The 19,626-nt window shown below is 52.7% G+C and overlaps 5 protein-coding genes across 5 annotated transcripts; 3 read left to right on the top strand and 2 right to left on the bottom strand.

The window, feature by feature from the left end:
- Positions 1-683: 683 nt before the first annotated feature.
- HER10_EVM0006451 (uncharacterized protein) lies at positions 684-3,906 on the top strand. The gene is made up of 6 exons (XM_035476034.1): positions 684-1,849; positions 1,906-2,591; positions 2,644-2,757; positions 2,819-3,010; positions 3,068-3,454; positions 3,511-3,906. Exons 1-6 carry the CDS (start codon positions 1,597-1,599, stop codon positions 3,679-3,681), a joined length of 1,803 nt encoding a protein of 600 aa, XP_035326207.1. The 5' UTR covers positions 684-1,596; the 3' UTR covers positions 3,682-3,906.
- A 630-nt stretch (positions 3,907-4,536) lies between these two features.
- HER10_EVM0004014 (uncharacterized protein) lies at positions 4,537-4,878 on the bottom strand (the record flags this gene model as incomplete). Its single annotated transcript, XM_035473674.1, has 1 exon — positions 4,537-4,878. One exon carries the CDS (start codon positions 4,876-4,878, stop codon positions 4,537-4,539), a length of 342 nt encoding a protein of 113 aa, XP_035326133.1.
- Positions 4,879-7,462: 2,584 nt separating this feature from the next.
- On the top strand, positions 7,463-8,035 carry HER10_EVM0013256 (CFEM domain-containing protein; the record flags this gene model as incomplete). Its single annotated transcript, XM_035482620.1, has 4 exons — positions 7,463-7,543; positions 7,682-7,752; positions 7,823-7,885; positions 7,978-8,035. The coding sequence occupies 4 exons, from the start codon at positions 7,463-7,465 to the stop codon at positions 8,033-8,035; spliced, it is 273 nt and encodes a 90-aa protein (XP_035326398.1).
- Positions 8,036-9,153: 1,118 nt separating this feature from the next.
- On the bottom strand, positions 9,154-11,808 carry HER10_EVM0000187 (uncharacterized protein). The gene is made up of 3 exons (XM_035469981.1): positions 10,588-11,808; positions 10,062-10,528; positions 9,154-10,009 (listed from the first exon to the last, which is right to left on the bottom strand). Exons 1-3 carry the CDS (start codon positions 10,945-10,947, stop codon positions 9,364-9,366), a joined length of 1,473 nt encoding a protein of 490 aa, XP_035326012.1. The 5' UTR covers positions 10,948-11,808; the 3' UTR covers positions 9,154-9,363.
- A 1,746-nt stretch (positions 11,809-13,554) lies between these two features.
- HER10_EVM0013382 (uncharacterized protein) lies at positions 13,555-18,047 on the top strand. The gene is made up of 6 exons (XM_035482743.1): positions 13,555-14,220; positions 14,338-14,557; positions 14,623-14,798; positions 14,855-15,286; positions 15,347-17,418; positions 17,479-18,047. The coding sequence occupies exons 1-6, from the start codon at positions 14,038-14,040 to the stop codon at positions 17,684-17,686; spliced, it is 3,291 nt and encodes a 1,096-aa protein (XP_035326402.1). The 5' UTR covers positions 13,555-14,037; the 3' UTR covers positions 17,687-18,047.
- Positions 18,048-19,626: the final 1,579 nt, after the last annotated feature.

The raw sequence follows: 19,626 nt of genomic DNA, 5'->3' as shown, positions 1-19,626 counted from the left end.
TCGGTGCTGGAAGTTGCCCTCTCTTCTCTTCCTCATGCGGCTGACATCTTAAATGAGTGGCGCATTATGTATCTTCATGAGGTTCAACCACTTACCTACCGAGAACGAGGTTTTCGCTTTGATGTCATGATTGAGGACGTTTGATGGATGAGCTTGAATGACTAAGTGTGTAAGTGGTGTGAGTGAGCCAACGGATGAGTGAGAGTACGGAGTCCAACTGCTCCCGGGAATACCCTCTCTTTCTCAAAGCAGGCAAGGTATGTACTCACCTCACCTTACGGTCCTTACTTACCTTGTCTGCCCGTCCAAGTCTGCACGCTACTGCACTCATCGCAACCTTCTTCTCTCCAATGAGGTGGTTATGAAAAATTCTGGCAGGGTCTCATGGCGTCACTGCCGCGAAATCCGCTGGAGTAAGGCAGCTAGTCTGGTAAGCTGGTGCAGGAAAGCTCCCCGCACCCCCACTAGATTCCCAGGATGTGAAGTGCTTGCCCCGCCAGCATCACTAACGGCGCGGAGGAAAGAAGGTAAGGTAAGGTAGAATCTCAGGGAATGAAGCTCTCGCGTCTTCCATGTCGTCCACATGTCACTCTCTCAAGCTGCTTACACTACCTACTATGTACGGAGTACTCCCTTCCTCTCACCTCCATTCATTGTTCAACGTGCTCACACCGGCCAGCTCCCGTAACTTCGGGTCTGTGGGCGGGTACATTCTTCGAGTACCTTTGCCAGCAATGGGTGACAAGTCACTACCGTTCCCATCCCGCACAGCTCTTGGCCTAAATCCTCTCTCCGGTCACTGGATGATGCTGGACTTGGCCGAACCCTCGCTCGTGGATGCCTTCGGAACCTTCGGAGTCGGTCATTGTACATTTTTTTTTTGACCTTGTCACCACTTACACACACGCTGCCGAGCATACTTGCTGCCACTCCCCTCGCGTCTACCACGGTCGGTGACTTCTTTCTCGCGGCCGCCGCCTTACCTTACATGGGGTGGGTAGGATGACTTCCAGGAAACCTCCCTGGACAGCATGTGCGATACACCAACGGTACTTTCTCGCACCATCCCGTAAGGAACGATGGAGATGGGGAATGCGCATGGGTATGACCTGACTTCTGGCTGCCCGGTCTCAAGGTACCCAAAGCCCGGCCATGTCATCGCCGTGTACCGACGCCAGCTCCAAGAAGCTATCGTTGGCCTATCCTTCACCGTGGCTCTGTACCTCACTTACACCTCTAGACAAGAATCTTGTCGCAAAAGGACTTCTCTCGGTCTCCGCTACGGTGCTGGCGCCGGTGCGACGTCTCTGCTTCTCTCTTCGCTAGACCCCACTCTGCTTGTTGTTTAATAAAGGCGACCCGACCTCGCTCTGGCTCACTGTGTCTTCTCAATTATCTTGATGCCTACCCTTCTGCCCTCTGCACTTGCGTACGAAGCTGCAAAGAAGCGTCAGGAAGTCCTCTCACCAATCCTACGGTACTTTGTCTGCAAAGATCCGGGGAAACTTCGAGATCCTCTTTGCGACATAGACGAGCCTGACATTAATCTGTCTTCCTCTTGCGACAACGGACAGCCCCGTCGCATTAAGGCCCTTGATGAGGTTATCAGTTAGCCAAATCACCACGGCGTTGGTACTGGGCATTGCGCCCTTGGTTGTTGCTCACAGCGCTCACGAAGCTGGCGCCGACGCCATGGAGATGGACATGGGCATGGCCCACGGCGCAGACGAGCCGAAAGCCGAATCCAAAAGCTATCCGCCAACATACTTTGCGCTCGCCGACCATGCCGGAATAATGTACGCACACATTGGACTTATGGTGCTCGCCTGGGTATTTGTACTGCCAATTGGTAAGTTTGACGAGCTCAGGCCAGTAATCCTACGCCGACTTACACGCGATTCGCAGCTGTGATGCTTTCCATTGCCCGCTCTAGATATACACTTGCGCTACAATTTGTTTTCATGGCCGTCAACGCGCTTGGGGTTCTTCTGGGAACAATCTACAATGCCAGCACGCCTGATCTCTACCCCAACAATGCGCACCACAAACTGGGCTGGCTGGTGACCTGGGTCCTCTTGGCGCAGGTCCTGATCGGCCTTGTAGGAAGAGTTGCTGGCGCTCTGAGGCACGACAGGTGCGGAACATCCGACAATAACCAATACCAGTCATTCATCCCAGTAACTACGGCTGCTATGGCAGAGCACCACCGCGTCAACAGCTCTCGATATGCTAGCGAGTATCGCCTGTCCAACGACAGCGGGCAGGGCACCGAGCCTTGTACCGAATCGCTCCGGAGTCATTCCCGCTCCTCATCGTCCAATGAGGTATCCCCGCGCAACTCCGACGCCTACCTAAAGGAGTACGCCGAAGAAGAGGACGATATTGAAGATGGCCTTCCCATGCCCATGCCGAGTAACAGGGACGAGAACACCAGTGCCAACCCCAGGTTGGCGATTGCAAGAGTAGCGGGGAAGATTCCTTCGCGCTTGTTGAAGGGCTTGGTGTTTTTCTACAGCTCAATCGATAGACTTATCTTGCCGCTGGGGTTTGTCACGTTGTGCCTAGGTATTGTGACCTATGGGCGGTTCTTTGTAAGCAATACATGAATGAGTTTACTGGAGTTATGACGCTAATCATGCACAGGAGGGCAACGGCATCTTCAGCGGTTTGGCGCATTGGGTCAAGGGCGGTATTTTCTTTTGGCTTGGCTTATTGACCCTTGGTCGATGGACGGGCAGCTTTGGTGAACTCGGATGGGTAAGTAAACGGTGCCTTGCCGGCCGTGTTCGGAATCAGTTTGCTGACTTGGCTCCGGCAGGCGTGGAATGTTCGACCGAAGCGTGCCGACGGCAAGTGGCGGCCTTCGGCCGAGTTTGTCGAGAGCGCCCTCATTTTCGTCTACGGATCGACCAACATTTTCCTCGAGCATCTTGGGAACTGGGGAGGAGAATACAGCGCGCAGGATTTGGAGCACATTTCAATTACTGTTCTCTTCATTGGTGGTGGACTGGTGAGCCTCTCGTCGCCAGCATCGTCAGTCGTGGAGTTGACTAAAACATGACACTAGGTCGGCATGCTCATCGAGTCCAGTCGGGTTCGAGAGCTCTTGAACACATCGGTCATCAACGCTGCTTCTGAGTACTACCACGACGAGGAAGAGCAGAAGAAGGATCTCCAGGCGCCGAAGCAATACGAGTTCTCCATAAACCCCATCCCGGCACTCGTCATCCTTCTCCTGGGCATCATGATGAGCTCGCACACACAGCACTCTATGGTTTCCAGCATGATTCACAAGCAATGGGGTAACCTCCTCACCGGCGCCTCTTTTGCTCGTGGGTTCTCCTATGTCATCATGTACCTGAAGCCTCCAAAGTCCATTCTCCCGTCTCGACCTCCCACGGAGCTCCTTGCCGCATTTGGCCTGATTTCTGGTGGGATCATCTTCATGGCGAGTGTAAGTCCCCTTTCACCTGCTTTGCTCCTAACGAGTAATTGCTTACAATTCCCCAGGCTAGCGACACAGTCGAAGGCATGGAACACTACAACCTGGATGCCATGTTCATGTACACCGTGACCATGGGACTTGTAGGCGTCTTGATGGCCTGGGTCATCATTGTGTTGGCCATCAAAGGCTGGGCTGTGCGCAAGGAGGCCGGCCGCCGGTCGTATCGGCTGCTCTGATTTATCGACGAAGGATTAGACTTGGGTTGCTTGTGAACCGCATTAGGTGGTAAGAAGTGCTGGTACGGAACTACGACGGTAATGACGCAGTAATGGGTATGCGGTCGACAACGGCATTAGACAGCGACGGCACGTGTGAAGCATGGCTGAGGGCGTTTTCTTCTTCTTCTTTTAGTCTTTAATCCTAGAGATACCCTTATGACAGTCTAGAGAATTGAGTCGTCATCGTAATGATTGTAAAGATTTGCGAAACCCGGTGATTTGAGACACAGTAGTACTGGAATATGTTGAACGTGAGACGCTTTTGCATTGATCTCGTTACGGCTTCGTCGCTGATTGCCGGTATCTATACTTTGTGCCTGTGCTAGGCTTCTTCTTACTCAAATCCTCTGAGGGTATCTATGTTCTTTCACCTTGAGTTTTCTCATGACATCCCTTCGAGTTTCCCCGATCCGTCCAAATATCTCTTTGCGCCCCGAATCTCCTCGATCCCCCAGAAGATGAGTATCTATCAAGCTGCCATTACAACTTCAGAAACGGCTATTTGAATTGCATATCTTCGTTTGCACCAAAAAGTTCTTGATTGCGCTGCTGCCTCGTCGCTCGTTCCACTGCGAATGTGAGGTCGGGGCTTCGATGCCCTGCAGCAGGTGGCGCATTCCTCGATGGCGGTTTAGTCGCGAGGCTTGTAGGATGCCGTGAGCCTGATTGAGGAATGAGAAACGGAGCTGCCCCCGGCGGACTGATGAATGACCATTTTGTTTTTCGAAAATTCGCGCCAATGTTGCGATGCAAGAGACGTTTGGCGTCCTCCAATTCCTTCATACCAAGGAACTAACCGCAGTGACCCCCTCTTCAACCAGAAGTCGACTTCATCTTCTTGGACTTTTCCTTCTTGGACTTTTTCTCCTTCTTTTCCTTTTTAGGGGCGGTTTCCTCTTCGGCTGCCTCCACCATCTCTACGTCCTCATCTGCGGCAACAGTAGCAACGGCAGCGGCGGCGACAGGCTTGACGACGCGCTCCTGGTCCCGGGCGGAGTAGAGCGCGGTACCCTGCTGCAGGGCGTGGATCAGAAAGGGGAGGGACTCGGCCTTGAAGTCGTCGGCGGCGCGAACTTTGTCGAGATCTTCTGCGAATTCTTGGGTTGTGCGTTGGAGGTAGTAGGTTGTGAAGTCTTGGGATGTTGCGGTTGCCATGACGAGCTATGGGTATAGGGATACGTGATGGTAGGCTTGTTCCGGTTTTTCTTTTGCTTGCAGAAAGAGAAGGAAATGTGTGTATGTGCGCGTGTGTAATGCTTTTTTTGTTGTGAGATTTCAGTTGGGATGGGGTTGCTGTAAGTGAGTTTTGAGATGAGATGAACTGTGAGATATTGGAGGTCTGAAAGTTTTGAAAAGACAGTGTTAGGGCACAGTGTGCGGCTGAGATGACACCCACCCAAGCGCATACGAACCTTTCTGAAAGTCAATTCAGGCTAGACTTTTGGTTTAGTTTATGCAGTGTCTTATTTTTTTTTGTCTCTTATGAGTTTGAATGATGTATGGCGAACCACAAAACATAAGCCAGCTCAAGTCAGAACCATCCAATTTGCGAATTCGTTTCTGCACTTTCCGCACACCACTCGACCGCCTCTCTACCTAGTCTGTAATTTGGCTCTTCTAAGTATCCACATCCGATATGGTGTAGTGGCCAACATGATGCCCTCTCATCTCAGTGAGAGGTTAGGCATAGCCCCGAGTTCGATTCTCGGTTTCGGAATCTTTTGCTTTTGGTTCCCTCAGTACGACTTACATCCTTACATCTAGCATCTCAGTCTGGTTTTGACCTATTCATTATTCGTGACTTCATGTTTTCGGCCTTATTGTGTCTGCCACTCTGGAACAAAGTTGTATGCATGTACGGAGTACGACAAATCGTTTTGCGTCAAAGTATTATTTCCGCTCTGTTAACACTTCCATTCTGTTCGGACTTTCGGAGAAGGCCCATCAGCTTTACCTCATAAAAACAAGATGTCATCCATTCACTCGTAAATACTTCAAGCCGTCATGTAAACCGCAGACCCTGCAATTGCAATCTCAGATGCCAAAGGCGGCATTGAAGTGCCGGCGCGGGGAAGCCCTGTCCGACTAGTGATGAATTCGACATTCCTCCGAGCTCTAAACAGCCTTCTTCGCCCCTTGTTTGTTGTCTAAAGACAACTCATCTCAGCTTATTCGAAAATTGTATAGCGAGCAGCCAGTCAGTCCCATGGTTCAAAGTCACATTATCAGAAGCTATTTCAATCCGCCTCCTCTTAGAACGCCTCGCCTCGGCAAGCCACTTTCACTTGAATCATCAACTCACCACAGAGGCGCAGGCGGCGGCGGCGCCCCAAACTCCTCCCCTCCCCCGATGCTTCCCCCGATGCAGGAACTCGTCCTTGGCCACACCCTGACTGACCTCCGAGTGCAACCTCGCAACACCCCCGGAATAACTTGGACTGAATACCACCCCTTTTCCCTCCCCGCCCGCCCCCCGCAATCCCCGGATTTGCAACAGTCCATAAGCGGGGTTTGGGGAGAGGCCACCTCCCTATCCAGGTTCCCAGCAGAGCCGATCACCCAGCAACCGCTGCGCCGTACCGTGCCTGGCCAAATCTTGGAGGGGGGATCTCAAGACAGTGACGTGGGTGTTCTGCAGTTGTCTTAAGACGGAACAGACAGTTACGTGAGATGAACCGCTCTCGTACGCTCATCGCTTGCTGGCCATGCGGCTGGGAAGTGACGGATAGGCCTGCCTGCTTACAAGCTTCCCCGCAACTTTAAGCCAATGTCACATCGGTCGAGATGCCTCCATGTCCGAGTTGGCCTTGTGATCGGCCGAAATTTTGCGGGCCAGAACGGAGGGAGGAACTTGGGGAGGTTTTGGCATTATATGTGCTCGTGTTAATCGACCGGGTCTTGGCGTGATATGGTATGGGCTGAGGAGCTGTCCGCCGTTGCGAGTAACCGTTCTAGGCGGAAGCGCATGTCGGAGCCGGTCAATGGCCCAAGGAAATGCTAGCGGAGGTTGTCTGCTACCACCTAGAGGTTCGTCTCATGCTTTGTTTCTATGAAGAAATGTCTAGTTGGACGTCTCTAAGCCCAACGTCGAGGGGGGTTCATCCTTGGTCTGATGTGGTTCAAGTCAGCATGATGCCCTCCATCACCCTTCAACCCCCTTGCTGAGGTAAACAGACATACGTACAGCCACATCACCTGAATCAAGTTTTCAAACCTCCAAATCGTCTGTCTCCCCCGCGAGTTCTCCATCCGGCAAAGTCGCCGATGTTGGCCAGTTCCCTTTGGGGGACGTGACATCCGTCTGGGGTTGCTTTCCAATGCCGCGATGAACCATCTTGGCGAAAGCCTCCTCGCTTGCCTTCAACGGCCAACCCCGCTTGGGGCTTCGTCCATCCTCGTTGTTGGTCTTCGGCATCATGTGAAATTTGGAGATGCACTTCTAACGGTAAGCAAGAGGAGAGACATCGAAAAAATATGGGAAAGGAAGAATGCGGGTAGTAGTTTGCGGGGTAAAGGACCATGATGGGCTCCTGACGTTGGCAAGGGCCGCAAGGATCGATGGAATATTGAAAAGAGTAAAAGACATCAGACAGGAGGAGGGACGGAGAACGATCTATATAAACCCATCTTCATCCCCAGATGTCGTGATCAACCCTTCCAATTGCACAACATCACCAGCTCAGATCACTTACACAACCAAGCCCACATTCACCCGTCTCACAACGACCAACCAGTCAACATGCAGTTCACCACCGTCGCCGTCGCCTTCTTCGCCAGCCTCGTCGCTGCCCAGGACCTTTCCCTCCTCCCCGACTGCGCGGTATGAGACACCTCATCTCTTCCAGTATCCCCTTCGATTTGTCTACCTCAAGACAGATAGACAGACAGAAAGACAGACGACTCTTGGTGTTTCCAAGTTCGAATCATGTGGCTAACGAGAAGAATCTTCGATATCTAGCGCCCCTGCTTCGTCGACAACTTCCCCGTCTCCGGCTGCACTGACCAGACCGACTTCGCCTGCATCTGCGCGTGAGTTCTTGCCCCCTGTTTGGAACCCCTTCACGAGCCCATTGACTAATATGTGCTGGACACCATCTAGTTCCTCCGCGTACAACAGCGCCGTGACCACCTGCGTCCTAGGTGCCTGCCAGCTTTCCGACGCGTAAGTGGACATTCTCTTCCTCTCTCTGCCTCTCTCTTCCCGAATGGACGAGGGGATCAAGCATTTCCGAATACTGACTATTGGGCTCCTAGTATTGCTGCCTCTACCTGGGCTCAGAACACCTGCGCCGCTGCTGGTGTTCCCATCTAGAGTGTGGAACTCGAACGTTATCCCCACTCTCTGAAGCTAGTCACGGCTTCAAATCCCGACTTTGGAGGAGGTGACGAGTGGAAGGGAGATGGGGGAGGTAGGGGAGAAGTTTTTGTTGTGTGAAGTGTACATATTCAGTGTGTGGACCACAACTCCAACTTGGTACATATATACGACGCAAAATGAGAAAAAACCATTGCTAGCAAATATCAGTTTCCTTGATTGTGAGGCGTGAAAAGCTGGGTCTGAATGACTGGTGTATCGAGGGTTGGGGTGGCAAGGGGGAATGGCTTCATGGGCACGCAAAGTGGGACTGATTTTCAACAAGCATCGTCCGTTGTAGTCGATGGCCGAGCGGTATGATTCTGACTTCCGTTAGCTAGGGGTTATATGTTGGCTCACGGTCCTACATAATGCCATGGATAGCTTGTTTTTTTGGTCCTTTTTTTTTTTTGTCTCTTGTGTATTCTGCCTAGTATTCGCCATGATGTATCTCAACCAATATACTCACCACACTTCTCAGTGCCACACGTTACATGGTTTCATCCGGCCAACTTGTTTGGGAAATTGCCGTGAAAGAGAGAAGGCATTACCGGGACTTCTTGCTTTGACATTCTTGGAAATTGGGAGATTTGCTTGGGACCATGTTTGTTCATGAGGTCTTGTGATTCCCTATGCTAGATTATCAGGTCCTGTGGTGGTGGGAGGTACGATCATGATGCTTGCATCTGGGAACCAGAAGGCCGGTACGTAACAGCACCTTTGGGCACACAATTGGTCTTTCAACACGTCACGGTCAAGGGAGCTTGAAGAAGTGTAGAATGTATTCCTAGCCAAATGCATTCTCGACATGAAGACGAGTAGAGACTGACGGTCTGCTCTGCTTGGTTAAACGCGAATGATCCTGTTTCTTCACGTGGAGAGAACGACTCTTCGTATAGGTATCAGTGAATGATTGCCCTCTTCACGATATCGTTGGTAACGTCTGGACACTTACCTAGAGAACGACAGACTCAATACAGGTACGGAACTCATGCATGTGATGAAAATTCATCCCATGTATCACGGACGGGCGGCATGAAGTGGAACAATATTCAGATCACATATATTGCGGGAAGCGCCTGTTATCGACAGTGATCTAGAATATCTCGTCTGAAGCTTCGGCCGTCTAATGGAAACAGAAAAAAGCATAAAAAGTGAGCACAAGCATGCTCTAGCCAAAGCAGAAGCCCCATGTGACGAACCCGTAAACGCCAGTCATTAAAAGCTGATGTAAAAGCTTTCTAGGATTTCGTTGTTGCTCCATATTTGCCAAAGACCAAGTCTTCTCATCGACGTGAGTCAAGGCTCGGTCTCGACGAGTCGAGACTTGGCCGCATAGAGCTGCTGGAGCTCCTGCGACGGCGCGCTCGCTGCTCGCCCGGGTCCGACGGCCGCAGTCCCGACGACTTTGCAAACATGTTCAAGATGTCGGTCAGCGAGATGACACCGGTCAGACGGCCGGAGAGATGGGCGCCTGGCATGGCCGCAGCAGGTACGACGTGTGAAACCTGAGTCGGGAGAGGCGACTGAGGCGCGGAACCAATGCCCGGCACCAGCACTGACGACGTTGTGGGCGCCAACAAGGGAGTAGCCGGTGCGGACGGAGACGGAGATGCGGATTCAACAACCCACATGCGATGAGACTGGGTGGCCACCAGCTTTGCTACAGTGTGCGCCAGCGTCGAGTACGGGTTCACGTAGAAGACCGGGAAAGAGTCGCGGCCGTGCTCGACGCCGCGCTCGCCTAGGATGACAGAGATGAAGTGCATGCAGGATTGCTTGAGCAAGGGCGCGTCGGCGGCATTCGTCAAATGCTTGACGTCCACGGTTGAGATGTTTCCAACAACATTGTGGCCGTTGTCAATAACAGCCACACTCGTCAGACCCTCGGCGTTCATAAGCGCCAGGGCGTCTCCTAGAATGCTGTCGGAGCTACAAATCATCAGTTCGTGTCACAAAATAGCGGGGGGGAGGATGTTCTCACTTGACGGAAACGATTTGCTGCGTGCCGATACCGAGATCGCGCAACAGGACGGGGTATAACCTATCGATGGCGGGAAAATTGATGCCTTCGTTCCAGAAGAACTCAATGACCTTGAGCTGAGTGAGGATGCCAATTACGTCGCCCGAGGGGTTTGTGACCAGAACGCGGTGAATGCCGCTGCCAAAGACTTCGATGGCCCGTTCCAGTGTCTCATCAAAGGGCAGGGTGATGAGTGACTCCTTGCGGCAAAGCGGCTGGATATCTCGTAGGGCTATACGGGCTCCTGTCTGGGCCTTGTTCACGATTTCGTCGTACAGGGGTACCTGCTCCTCGTCTGGCCTGGCGAGTCCTACAACTACAAGAAGATAGGTGTTTAGGTCATTGTAGTCAAATGTTGAAACAGCGGTTTTAGACGATGCATCTTCTCGGATCAGAACGACGTTGGACGGGCTGTGTTTGACAAGAGTCTACGCACAGCGTTAGTAAAAGATACAAAGCACTTGGACAATTGGGAGCGAGAACGCACCATTGAGGCCTCTTCAACACTGGTGTCCAGAGTAACCCATCTGAAGTCATCTTGGGCAACGAGCTCGTTGACCGAGATGTCGCGCCAGTCGCGGCCTGCAAAGCGCGGATTCGAGTGCTTGTTGGCGGCAGGTGGATGGTTGAGAAGATCCTGTACAGCAGCTTGGGTGAAGGAGGGATGTCGCTGAGCGCGAGGCGAGCCAGGCGCATTTCTCAGATTCTCGGCGAAGCTCTGACGATGGGTGTGGACGTGGGTCGTCTTGTGCAGGCTCGTCTGGGAGGGAGTTCGCTGAGGGACAGCAGGAGGTGAGGTTATGATGGCTTCGTCATTGTGTGCCCCGGACGTCGGTGTTGCGTCCATGACTTGGTTCGATCGGGAGATGTTGGTGCAACCTAGTATGGGACGGTCTACTCGGGATGGTGTAGCGAGATGGGCAGAACGATCAAGGGCGGGGTTTCGATGGTGGTTGGCGACTCGCTATGCTGTTGCTGCAATTTAGTGACTTGCTGTCTAGAAGCTCGTGATGTCGGCTAAGCCTAAGTCTTCTTCGAGGAGCAACGCCTTTTCACTTTGCAAGGCCGCTTGTTTTGTGGTGGCTGAGGGGATTATTGACGAGGCGCCGAGAGATGAAGAAGTCAACGGTCGGCTGATTGCGACGGTTGCCCAGGCTGGGCCGGGGAAGCTGCACCGCCTTACGTAGAGCTATGGATCGCAATTGAGGGGCTCCAGTGATCTGACGGATCCCAAGGTGGCAGGGGAGGCGAACTTGACATGCGCTTTCAACGGGGTGTTCCACGGCTCTCCTGGATATGGTATTCTATTGGTTGAGACGTGATTTGACTCGTGCAGAAGACGCTGAAGTCCTCGAACGTTGCGATGCTGGGATGATGGAGCAGCGAGATGGTAGTGTGGTTTGAACTATGTGTAAAAGGTCTGAAGAGAGTTCTGTTCCAGCAACGACCAACAACGCCGACGACGACTTGACTGAGGCGGGGAAAGAAAAAAGAAAAGAAGCAAGATGAGGGGTTGCAGCTACTGGACCTTACCTTAGGTACCTTAGCTAGGTACCTCCCTTAGGTAGTTACCTTCGCCTAAGGTGAGTGAAGCATCATGACAGGCGCTGCGGAGGACGTTGGTAAAACTTAGCCACTACACGGCGGGGTTGCGTACCCCGGAGACGTAACCCCAGGGATAAGACCAGCGCCGATGGGGAGTTTTTGGGTGCTGGACGTTGGAATGGACTGAGGTTGTCTACACTACGTGACTACCTATGTACGTAGTACAAGTGTAGGCAAGGAATCTGTCCGTTACCCCTCCTTCGACAGGTATGTTGGCAGACCGGGTTCTCATTGGCTACGTCCTCTTCACATACCCCATAAGCCAGATAACCTCCCCTTCTGCATACTTCGCTCAAATATATACCTACGTAGTAAAACATCTAGATGCATTCTAATCATGTCGGACTGGTACATATCTATATCAGATATAGGAAAGTCGAGACTTGGTCGCGACTAATGTTAATCACAGATGAAGAATTCCATGCAAGATCCATTTGCCTTTTCGTCTCTTTCTTGTCGGCAGCCACCTGCAGCCACCTTGTGTAACTCCAGCACCATTGTAACCAGTCGCTTACTTTTTGATTTGTGCCTGGGCCATGGTGTTTGTTTTCAGACGGGCTTCGGATATTGTATGTGGCCGGATATCTCGCCGTACCGTCTTGACTTCAAGCCAGGGAAAGGGCCGTCCCTTGATGCATCGCCTCATCTGTGACTAGAGAAATGTGTCCAAGTCTACTTCAGGGACGCAGGTTGGCAGGCACAACGGTAGAAACAAAGGGCCTTGTCCGCAATACGGCATGTACATCCATTTTTTACTCGTCTTTGAAGCTAGGGCAGCCGGAAGCTTGGACGAAAGCGTGAGTGCCTCAAGATAGGAAGCTCCTTGCTTGTAAATAGCTTCTCGACTTCATGCAACATATCTTGACATGGTGAAGCTTGCCAACGGGCTTTTCTTTCTTTGTGTTATTTCCTCGGCAGAGATTTTCCTTCTAATCATTTGTTCGCGTTCTGTTACTGTGGAAAGATTCCATAGTATTGTTTGACCAAGATGCTTTGATACTTACTGATTATGTTTGGCAATTGGTAGGTGGGTTGATGCGAATTGAACACCAATGGAGTGGGATAACTAGGTATCAGTCTATCTAATCAACGTGGTGCTACCTTAGTAGTCAGATGACAAATCATAGACATTGATCTTTTGAAATTGTATCGTCACCATGTCTCTTGAGTAGAGTTTGGCATTTTGGGGCATACCGGCCAACGGTTTACTTGGTAACAAACGGCTTGGAAAGAAGTCGATGAGTGTTGCTCTCTCTGCGCGTCTGCGTGCCTGTGCATAGAGGGTTGGTCAGGTACCTTGATCAAACGTTGACCCTGTCGGTGGAGACCAATCTTCACATGCAACCACAGCCAGTCAAAAGCCCAAGTTACTAACAAATTATTTTATACGTGCACACAACGGGACATGACAGTGTAGCTAAGGTACTTCGTAAGGTACCATTGGCACTTACACCGCAGAACCCCTCCCATCCGTCACCCCTCCTCCCTCTCCTCAAGCCGGGGCCAGGGCGGGCAGACCACCGACAGCCCAGTCCAGCGCGTTTTCGTGCCTTGAATTGCTGATAATGCCGCCCCGTACGTACCACCGCGGCACCATAGGTACAAACCTCGCAGCGACACCACCTCAACAAGGTAGGTACCTCCTATGTAAGGTAAGGTACCTAGGTAAAGTGACCACGGACGGCCTGACGCCGGACGGGAGGGACGTACAGGTGGGTGGAGTCCACCCTTTAGCAACAGCCCCGCCAAAAACCTGCCAAAATTATTGTCATTTTTTGCAGGTTTCCCCTCCAAGACAGGAAGACCCGAAGAAGACCCCCAGTCCTGGTCCCTCACCATCGCGGGCTTGCTGCCTCACTTTTTTGACTCCCGCATGTTCCTTTGTTTTTTTTTTCCCCCTTCCCTTTCGACCAAAAAAAAACCTCCCTCCACCACCCGAACCGTGCCTCTTGAAGCACAGGAAAACCCATTGCGATCAGTCCCTTCTTCCAGAAGACGACTGCATATACCCGCCCTCCTCCGTTTCCTCGTCCGACACGCGTTCGCTTACTTTGGCGCACCAAGACTGGGAAAAAAATTAAGGTCCAGAGACATTGGGCCACCGAAAAGGGTAAAAAAGTACCCCTCAGAACAAAACATAACCCGACGCCGACTCTTATCCGCCTCTCCCCCGCGTATACCCTACCTCTTTTTCGACAAGCTTTGCGCCCTCGACAACCTCACACCGCCCCGGCTGCGCTGTCTTGGGGTTGGTAATTAATTAATCTGCAAAAATCCAGCAGACGACTCGACAACGAACCACCCTCATCTTCTCCCCGTCTCAGTCGCAAACATGTCTGTTCTCCCCCCAGACGTCCACGCAGAGCTCTCGCAGCTGCTGCAAGCTCTCCAATCTCCAGACAACTCGGTTCGATCGCAGGCCGAAGACCACCTTCAAAATAACTGGACAGCCACCCGACCCGAGGTTTTGTTGATGGGTCTTGCTGAGCAGATTCAAGTCGGATCTGATGCTTCGGTACGCTCTTCCACCCTGCACCTCATCCCTCCGCCTCTACCTTCCCTCGCCGTTCCTGCGCATGTAAACACGCACGCTCTTCTGGCCTCCAGCTAACCGCGCCACCTTGCTCACCAGATACGCTCCTTTGCCGCCGTTATTTTCCGAAGAATCGCCTCCAAGAGCCGCAAGAATGACCGCGGCGAGTTGGTTGATATGTTTTTGTCCTTGTCTCAGGATCAGGCTGCTGTCATCCGCCAGAAGCTTCTCGAGAGCCTCGGTGGTGACTTCCAGCGTGCCGTGAGAAACAAGATCAGTGACGCTGTCGCTGAAGTCGCGAGGCAATACACCGAAAACAGTACGTCGACACCCACATTCTGCTTCTTCATGCCTTGGGACGCCCCGAGCCTAACACCATGGCAGATGATTCCTGGCCCGAGCTGCTGGGTGGTCTCTTCCAGCTTAGCATAGCGCCCGACGCCGAGAAGAGAGAGACGGCATTCCGTGTCTTTGCCACGACTCCGGGTATTATTGAGAAGCAGCACGAGGACACCGTTATCGGGGCCTTCCAGAAGGGTTTCAAGGACGATTCCGTTCAGGTAGGAGAATTCCCATCCATTCGCCATCGATATCAAGCCGGCTGACTTTCATCAAGGTGCGTCTGGCCGCCATGGAGGCGTTTGCGGCCTTCTTCAGGAGCTTGGGAAAGAAGTCGCAGCCCAAGTACTACCCTCTTATTACCGATGTTCTCAACATCATGCCGCCTATCAAGGAAAGCCACGACTCTGAGGACCTTAGCAGCGCCCTTGTCGCTCTCATTGACATGGCCGAGACCGCGCCCAAGATGTTTAAGCCTCTCTTCGGCAACTTGGTCAAGTTCAGTATTTCCGTCATCCAGGACAAGGAGCTCGATAACCTTTGCCGCCAAAACGCTCTTGAGTTGATGGCCACTTTTGCCGACTACGCACCGTCCCTGTGCCGCAAGGACGAGACCTACACAAACGATATGATCACACAGTGCCTCAGCCTCATGACTGACCTTGGCGAGGACGATGACGATGCGGCTGATTGGCTGTCATCTGACGATGTGAGTGATACATTTGGACTGGACAGAATTTGCATCATCGGAGTGCTGACACTTCTCTAGCTGGATCAAGAGGAAAGCGACCAGAACCACGTCGCTGGAGAGCAATGCATGGACAGACTCGCCAACAAGCTTGGTGGCCAGACCATTCTGGCACCGACCTTCAACTGGCTTCCCCGCATGATGACCTCCATGGCCTGGAGAGATAGACATGCGGCTCTGATGGCCATTTCCGCCATCTCTGAAGGCTGCCGGGAGCTGATGATCGGTGAGCTCAGCCAGGTTCTCGACTTGGTTGTTCCTGCGCTCAAGGACCCGCACCCCCGTGTGCGCTGGGCTGGTTGCAATGCTCTCGGCCAGATGAGCACCGATTTCGCGCCCAAGATGCAGACCGACTACTACGACCGTGTTCTGAAGGCCATCATCCCGGTCCTTGACTCTCCCGAGGCTCGTGTCAAGTCGCACGCTGCTGCTGCCCTCGTCAACTTCTGCGAGGAGGCCGAGAAGTCCATTCTGGAGCCCTACCTTGACGAGCTCCTGTCTCACCTCTTCCAGTTGCTCCAGAACGAAAAGCGCTACGTCCAGGAGCAGGCTTTGTCGACCATCGCCACCATCGCCGACGCTGCTGAGGCTGCTTTCTCTAAGTACTACGATACCCTTATGCCTCTGTTGGTCAGTGTTTTGCAGAGAGAGAACGACAAAGAGTTCCGCCTTCTCCGCGCCAAGGCTATGGAGTGCGCTACGCTGATCGCCCTGGCTGTTGGCAAGGAAAGACTTGGCCAAGATGCTATGACTCTTGTCCAGCTCCTTGCCTCCATCCAGCAAAACATCACCGATCCTGATGACCCTCAAGCGCAATACCTGATGCACTGCTGGGGCCGCATGTGCAGAGTCCTCGGCCAGGAGTTCCTTCCCTTCCTGCCCAACGTCATGCCACCTCTTCTCGAGCTCGCCAGCGCCAAGGCCGACATTCAGCTCCTGGATGACGACGACCAGGTCGAGCAGATTCAGCAGGAGGATGGTTGGGAACTCGTCCCTCTCAAGGGCAAGATGATTGGAATCCGGACTAGCACGATGGAGGACAAGAACATGGCCATTGAGCTGCTTGTTGTGTACGCTCAGGTACTCGAGGGAAGCTTCGCCCCTTACGTGGCCGAGATTATGGAGAAGATTGCCCTCCCTGGTCTGGCCTTCTTCTTCCACGACCCCGTCAGATTCATCTCGGCCAAGTTGGTGCCTCAGCTTCTGAGCTCCTACAAGAAGACGTACGGTAGCCCATCAAACGAGCTTGCCGGGCTCTGGGCTGCGACTGTGGATAAGCTACTCGAGGTGTTGACCGCGGAACCTGCGATTGATACTCTTGCCGAGATGTATCAGTGCTTCTACGAGTCTGTCGAAGTCGTTGGCAAGGAGTGCCTCACTGCCGATCACCTCTCTCGCTTCATTGACTCAGTCCACTCTGCCATCGAAGACTACAAGGACCGTGTTGCCCAGCGTCTCGAGGACAAGGAGGGCCTCCCGGCTGAGGATGCAGAGGACGAAGCCGAGGACGTTTTGTTGGCCATCGAAGATGACCAGACCCTCCTGTCTGATATGAACAAGGCCTTCCACGCCATCTTCAAGAACCACGGTGCCGCTTTCCTTCCATCATGGGAGCGCCTGCTTCCCACTTACGAGGGCTTCCTCAAGTCGGAAGACCCTACCCAGCGCCAATGGGGTCTCTGCATCATGGACGATGTGCTGGAGTACTGCGGCACCGAAAGTCAAAAGTACGCCAACCTCATCACCCAGCCCCTGGTTGATGGCTGCAGGGACTCATCGCCCGCCATCCGCCAGGCCGCGGCCTACGGCATCGGTGTGGCTGCCCATCGCGGCGGTCTTCCTTGGGCTCAATTCTTGGGAGGCGCCCTGCCTTTCCTCTTCCAAGTGACGCAAGTTCCCGAGGCGCGGAGCGAGGACAACGTCTACGCAACGGAGAATGCTTGTGCTGCCATTGCCAAGATTCTTCACTTCAACGCCGGCTCAGTCCAGGACCCTAACAACATCGTGGCTCAGTGGATCGAGACCCTTCCTGTCACAAATGACGAGGAGGCCGCACCCTACGCCTACGCCTACCTGGCAGAATTGATTGACAAGTGAGTACATTTACAAGATGTGAGTAGTCAATTATGGCCGATACTAATTCGTGAATTCAGGCAACATCCGGCTGTCGTTGGCCAGGCTGGCAAGATCTTTGTGCTCACTGCACAGGCTCTGGAGGCAGACTCTCTGGCAGGACAGACTGCAAGCCGCGTAGTACTCGCCATCAAGTCTCTTCTGTCCCAGGCAGGTGTGGACCCCACGCCGCTGCTTCAGCAATTCTCGCCCGAATCTCAAAGAGCGATCACCTCGTACTTTTCTTAGGAGATGAGTTTGCGCAGGAAATACTGGGATGACGTGTTGCACACAGCCGCAACGAACAAGACGCGCCGAGGACGCCGCGGGCCGCTGTACTAGAAGAGAAGCAGTTGATGATACCACGAGCACCGAACGGTCGAGGGAGGGTCTATGAGGCACGAGGAACAGCGCTGGGCTTGGATAGCTGCTGAAGCAGACTCGGAGCCAAGTTCCGGCGTAGGGCGACTTCGGTGGCAAAACAGAGGAAACAGTGAGGGGCGGACATTATTGTAAGGGGGTTTAGTTCTACTGAACCCTGGTTTTTTCATTAAGCGGTCCCCTCTTCAGCGGCGCCATAAGTGATGGCAATACGGTGATATAGAGAGGAGTGGTTGTTTTACGAATAGAAATTCACGCAGATGAGATATGCCCAATGACTGGTAACATGACTCGAAATAAGATCTGAACAAGCAGGCGTCAGTATTTACTTTATTGTGAGGTTTCGCCCGGAAGGAACGGCGGAGTGACGTTGGAAACGAAAGACGATGGGGTTCGACGAAAGAGATGCCCCTCCTTGGCACCCGTGATCTGTTCGCCTTTCCAACTATGTTTGTCAGACCCAGTACACTGGCGTTGGTAAAGAAATATCCGAAGTTGGCTTAACGAGCTGAGCACCGGAAACGGCAATCTCGAAAGAAAAGTAGCGGCAACGACTGACGCCCAAAGGCCTTGGGTGGCGTACTTGGTCTGGAGGGGTCTCAGCTTCAGCTTCTTAGTCTAGGCAGGTTAGTAGTCTATATACGATACTGAACGGTCTTACTCCTACCATCTCGGCCATATTCGTTTGAGGCTGGAGCCGAAAGCTGGAGCTAGGAAGCTCAAGTGGGAACGTGGCTATGGAATGAATGGCGTCTTTTACGTGCTGAGCTTGGGGTAGCTGAGATGGGGGGCGTATCGAACCATTTTTATTTTTTTGGGGGACTTTACGGACGAAGCTCGAGTGAGCCACTCTGCTCTGCGTGGCCAGACTTTGGACTTGTATTTCTATTCTACTCTTCCTCGGTACTCTGATCATTATCCTGTCCCGGTGTCAGGTACGCCCCCTTCCCTTGTTCACGTCCGATATAGTAGAATTTCCATCTGGGAAGAAGCACATACGACCACACCCATCGGAGAATTCGGGATCCCGTCCGCTCTCCCATAGACAAGCCAATGAGGGCCAGATTAGTAGTTGAGTCGGTGACGATCAGCGAATACCTGGTGTTGTATGTTTTTATTTTTTGATGTTTTTGTTTAGTGGCAGGTTTACTGGTGGGTTACGATGTTTGCCTGGAGGGTAACAGGACTGATGAAGCTGATTGGTTAGCTGATGAAATCCTTCAGCGAGAAAGAAGGGGGGAAAAAAAGGCAGGTAATGGAAAATTGCATATGGGCAAATGGGATTGCCATGTCTGTTCGCCACCCCTCCTTACTGGACCGAAAGGCATGGGAAATAGGATATGGCGGGGTGGGTGGTGGTTCAGACTTACACCCCGACCTCACATGACATACACCTTACATATACATAGGTTGTAGAGAAAGCCACTGGAAAAGATTCCTCTTCTTACTTGGCTACGTATTGGCTCAGTTGGCCCGGTTCGTTAGTGAGATGTTTGACAGATCTTGCTTTCTCGGAAGTTCAAGGTCAAGTCGGATCGGGAGTCGGATAAGGTCCTTGCTTTTCTTCTTCTTCGTACTCCCATCGTTGAGGATGGCGGGGAGGCGGAGGAGGGGTACAGGAGGGGGGGAGAGCGTAATTCTGGTGTTACCGCGTTGTTTCTTCTCTTCTGCATCGATTGCAAGAATGCCATGCTGGGTACGGGGATCTGTGTGTCACGGTTACTCGGGAGATTGATTGCTTCCTTCGTCGTCGTCGTCGTACATGAGACACAGAGACACGCATCACGCACGCCGCCGAGCTTTCGATT

This window comes from Colletotrichum scovillei (genome assembly GCF_011075155.1).
Source record: "Colletotrichum scovillei strain TJNH1 chromosome Unknown Contig00012, whole genome shotgun sequence".
NCBI lineage: Eukaryota > Fungi > Ascomycota > Sordariomycetes > Glomerellales > Glomerellaceae > Colletotrichum > Colletotrichum scovillei.
The sequence above is the reverse complement of the archived record's forward strand: the minus strand, read 5'-3'. Positions and strand labels throughout refer to the sequence as shown.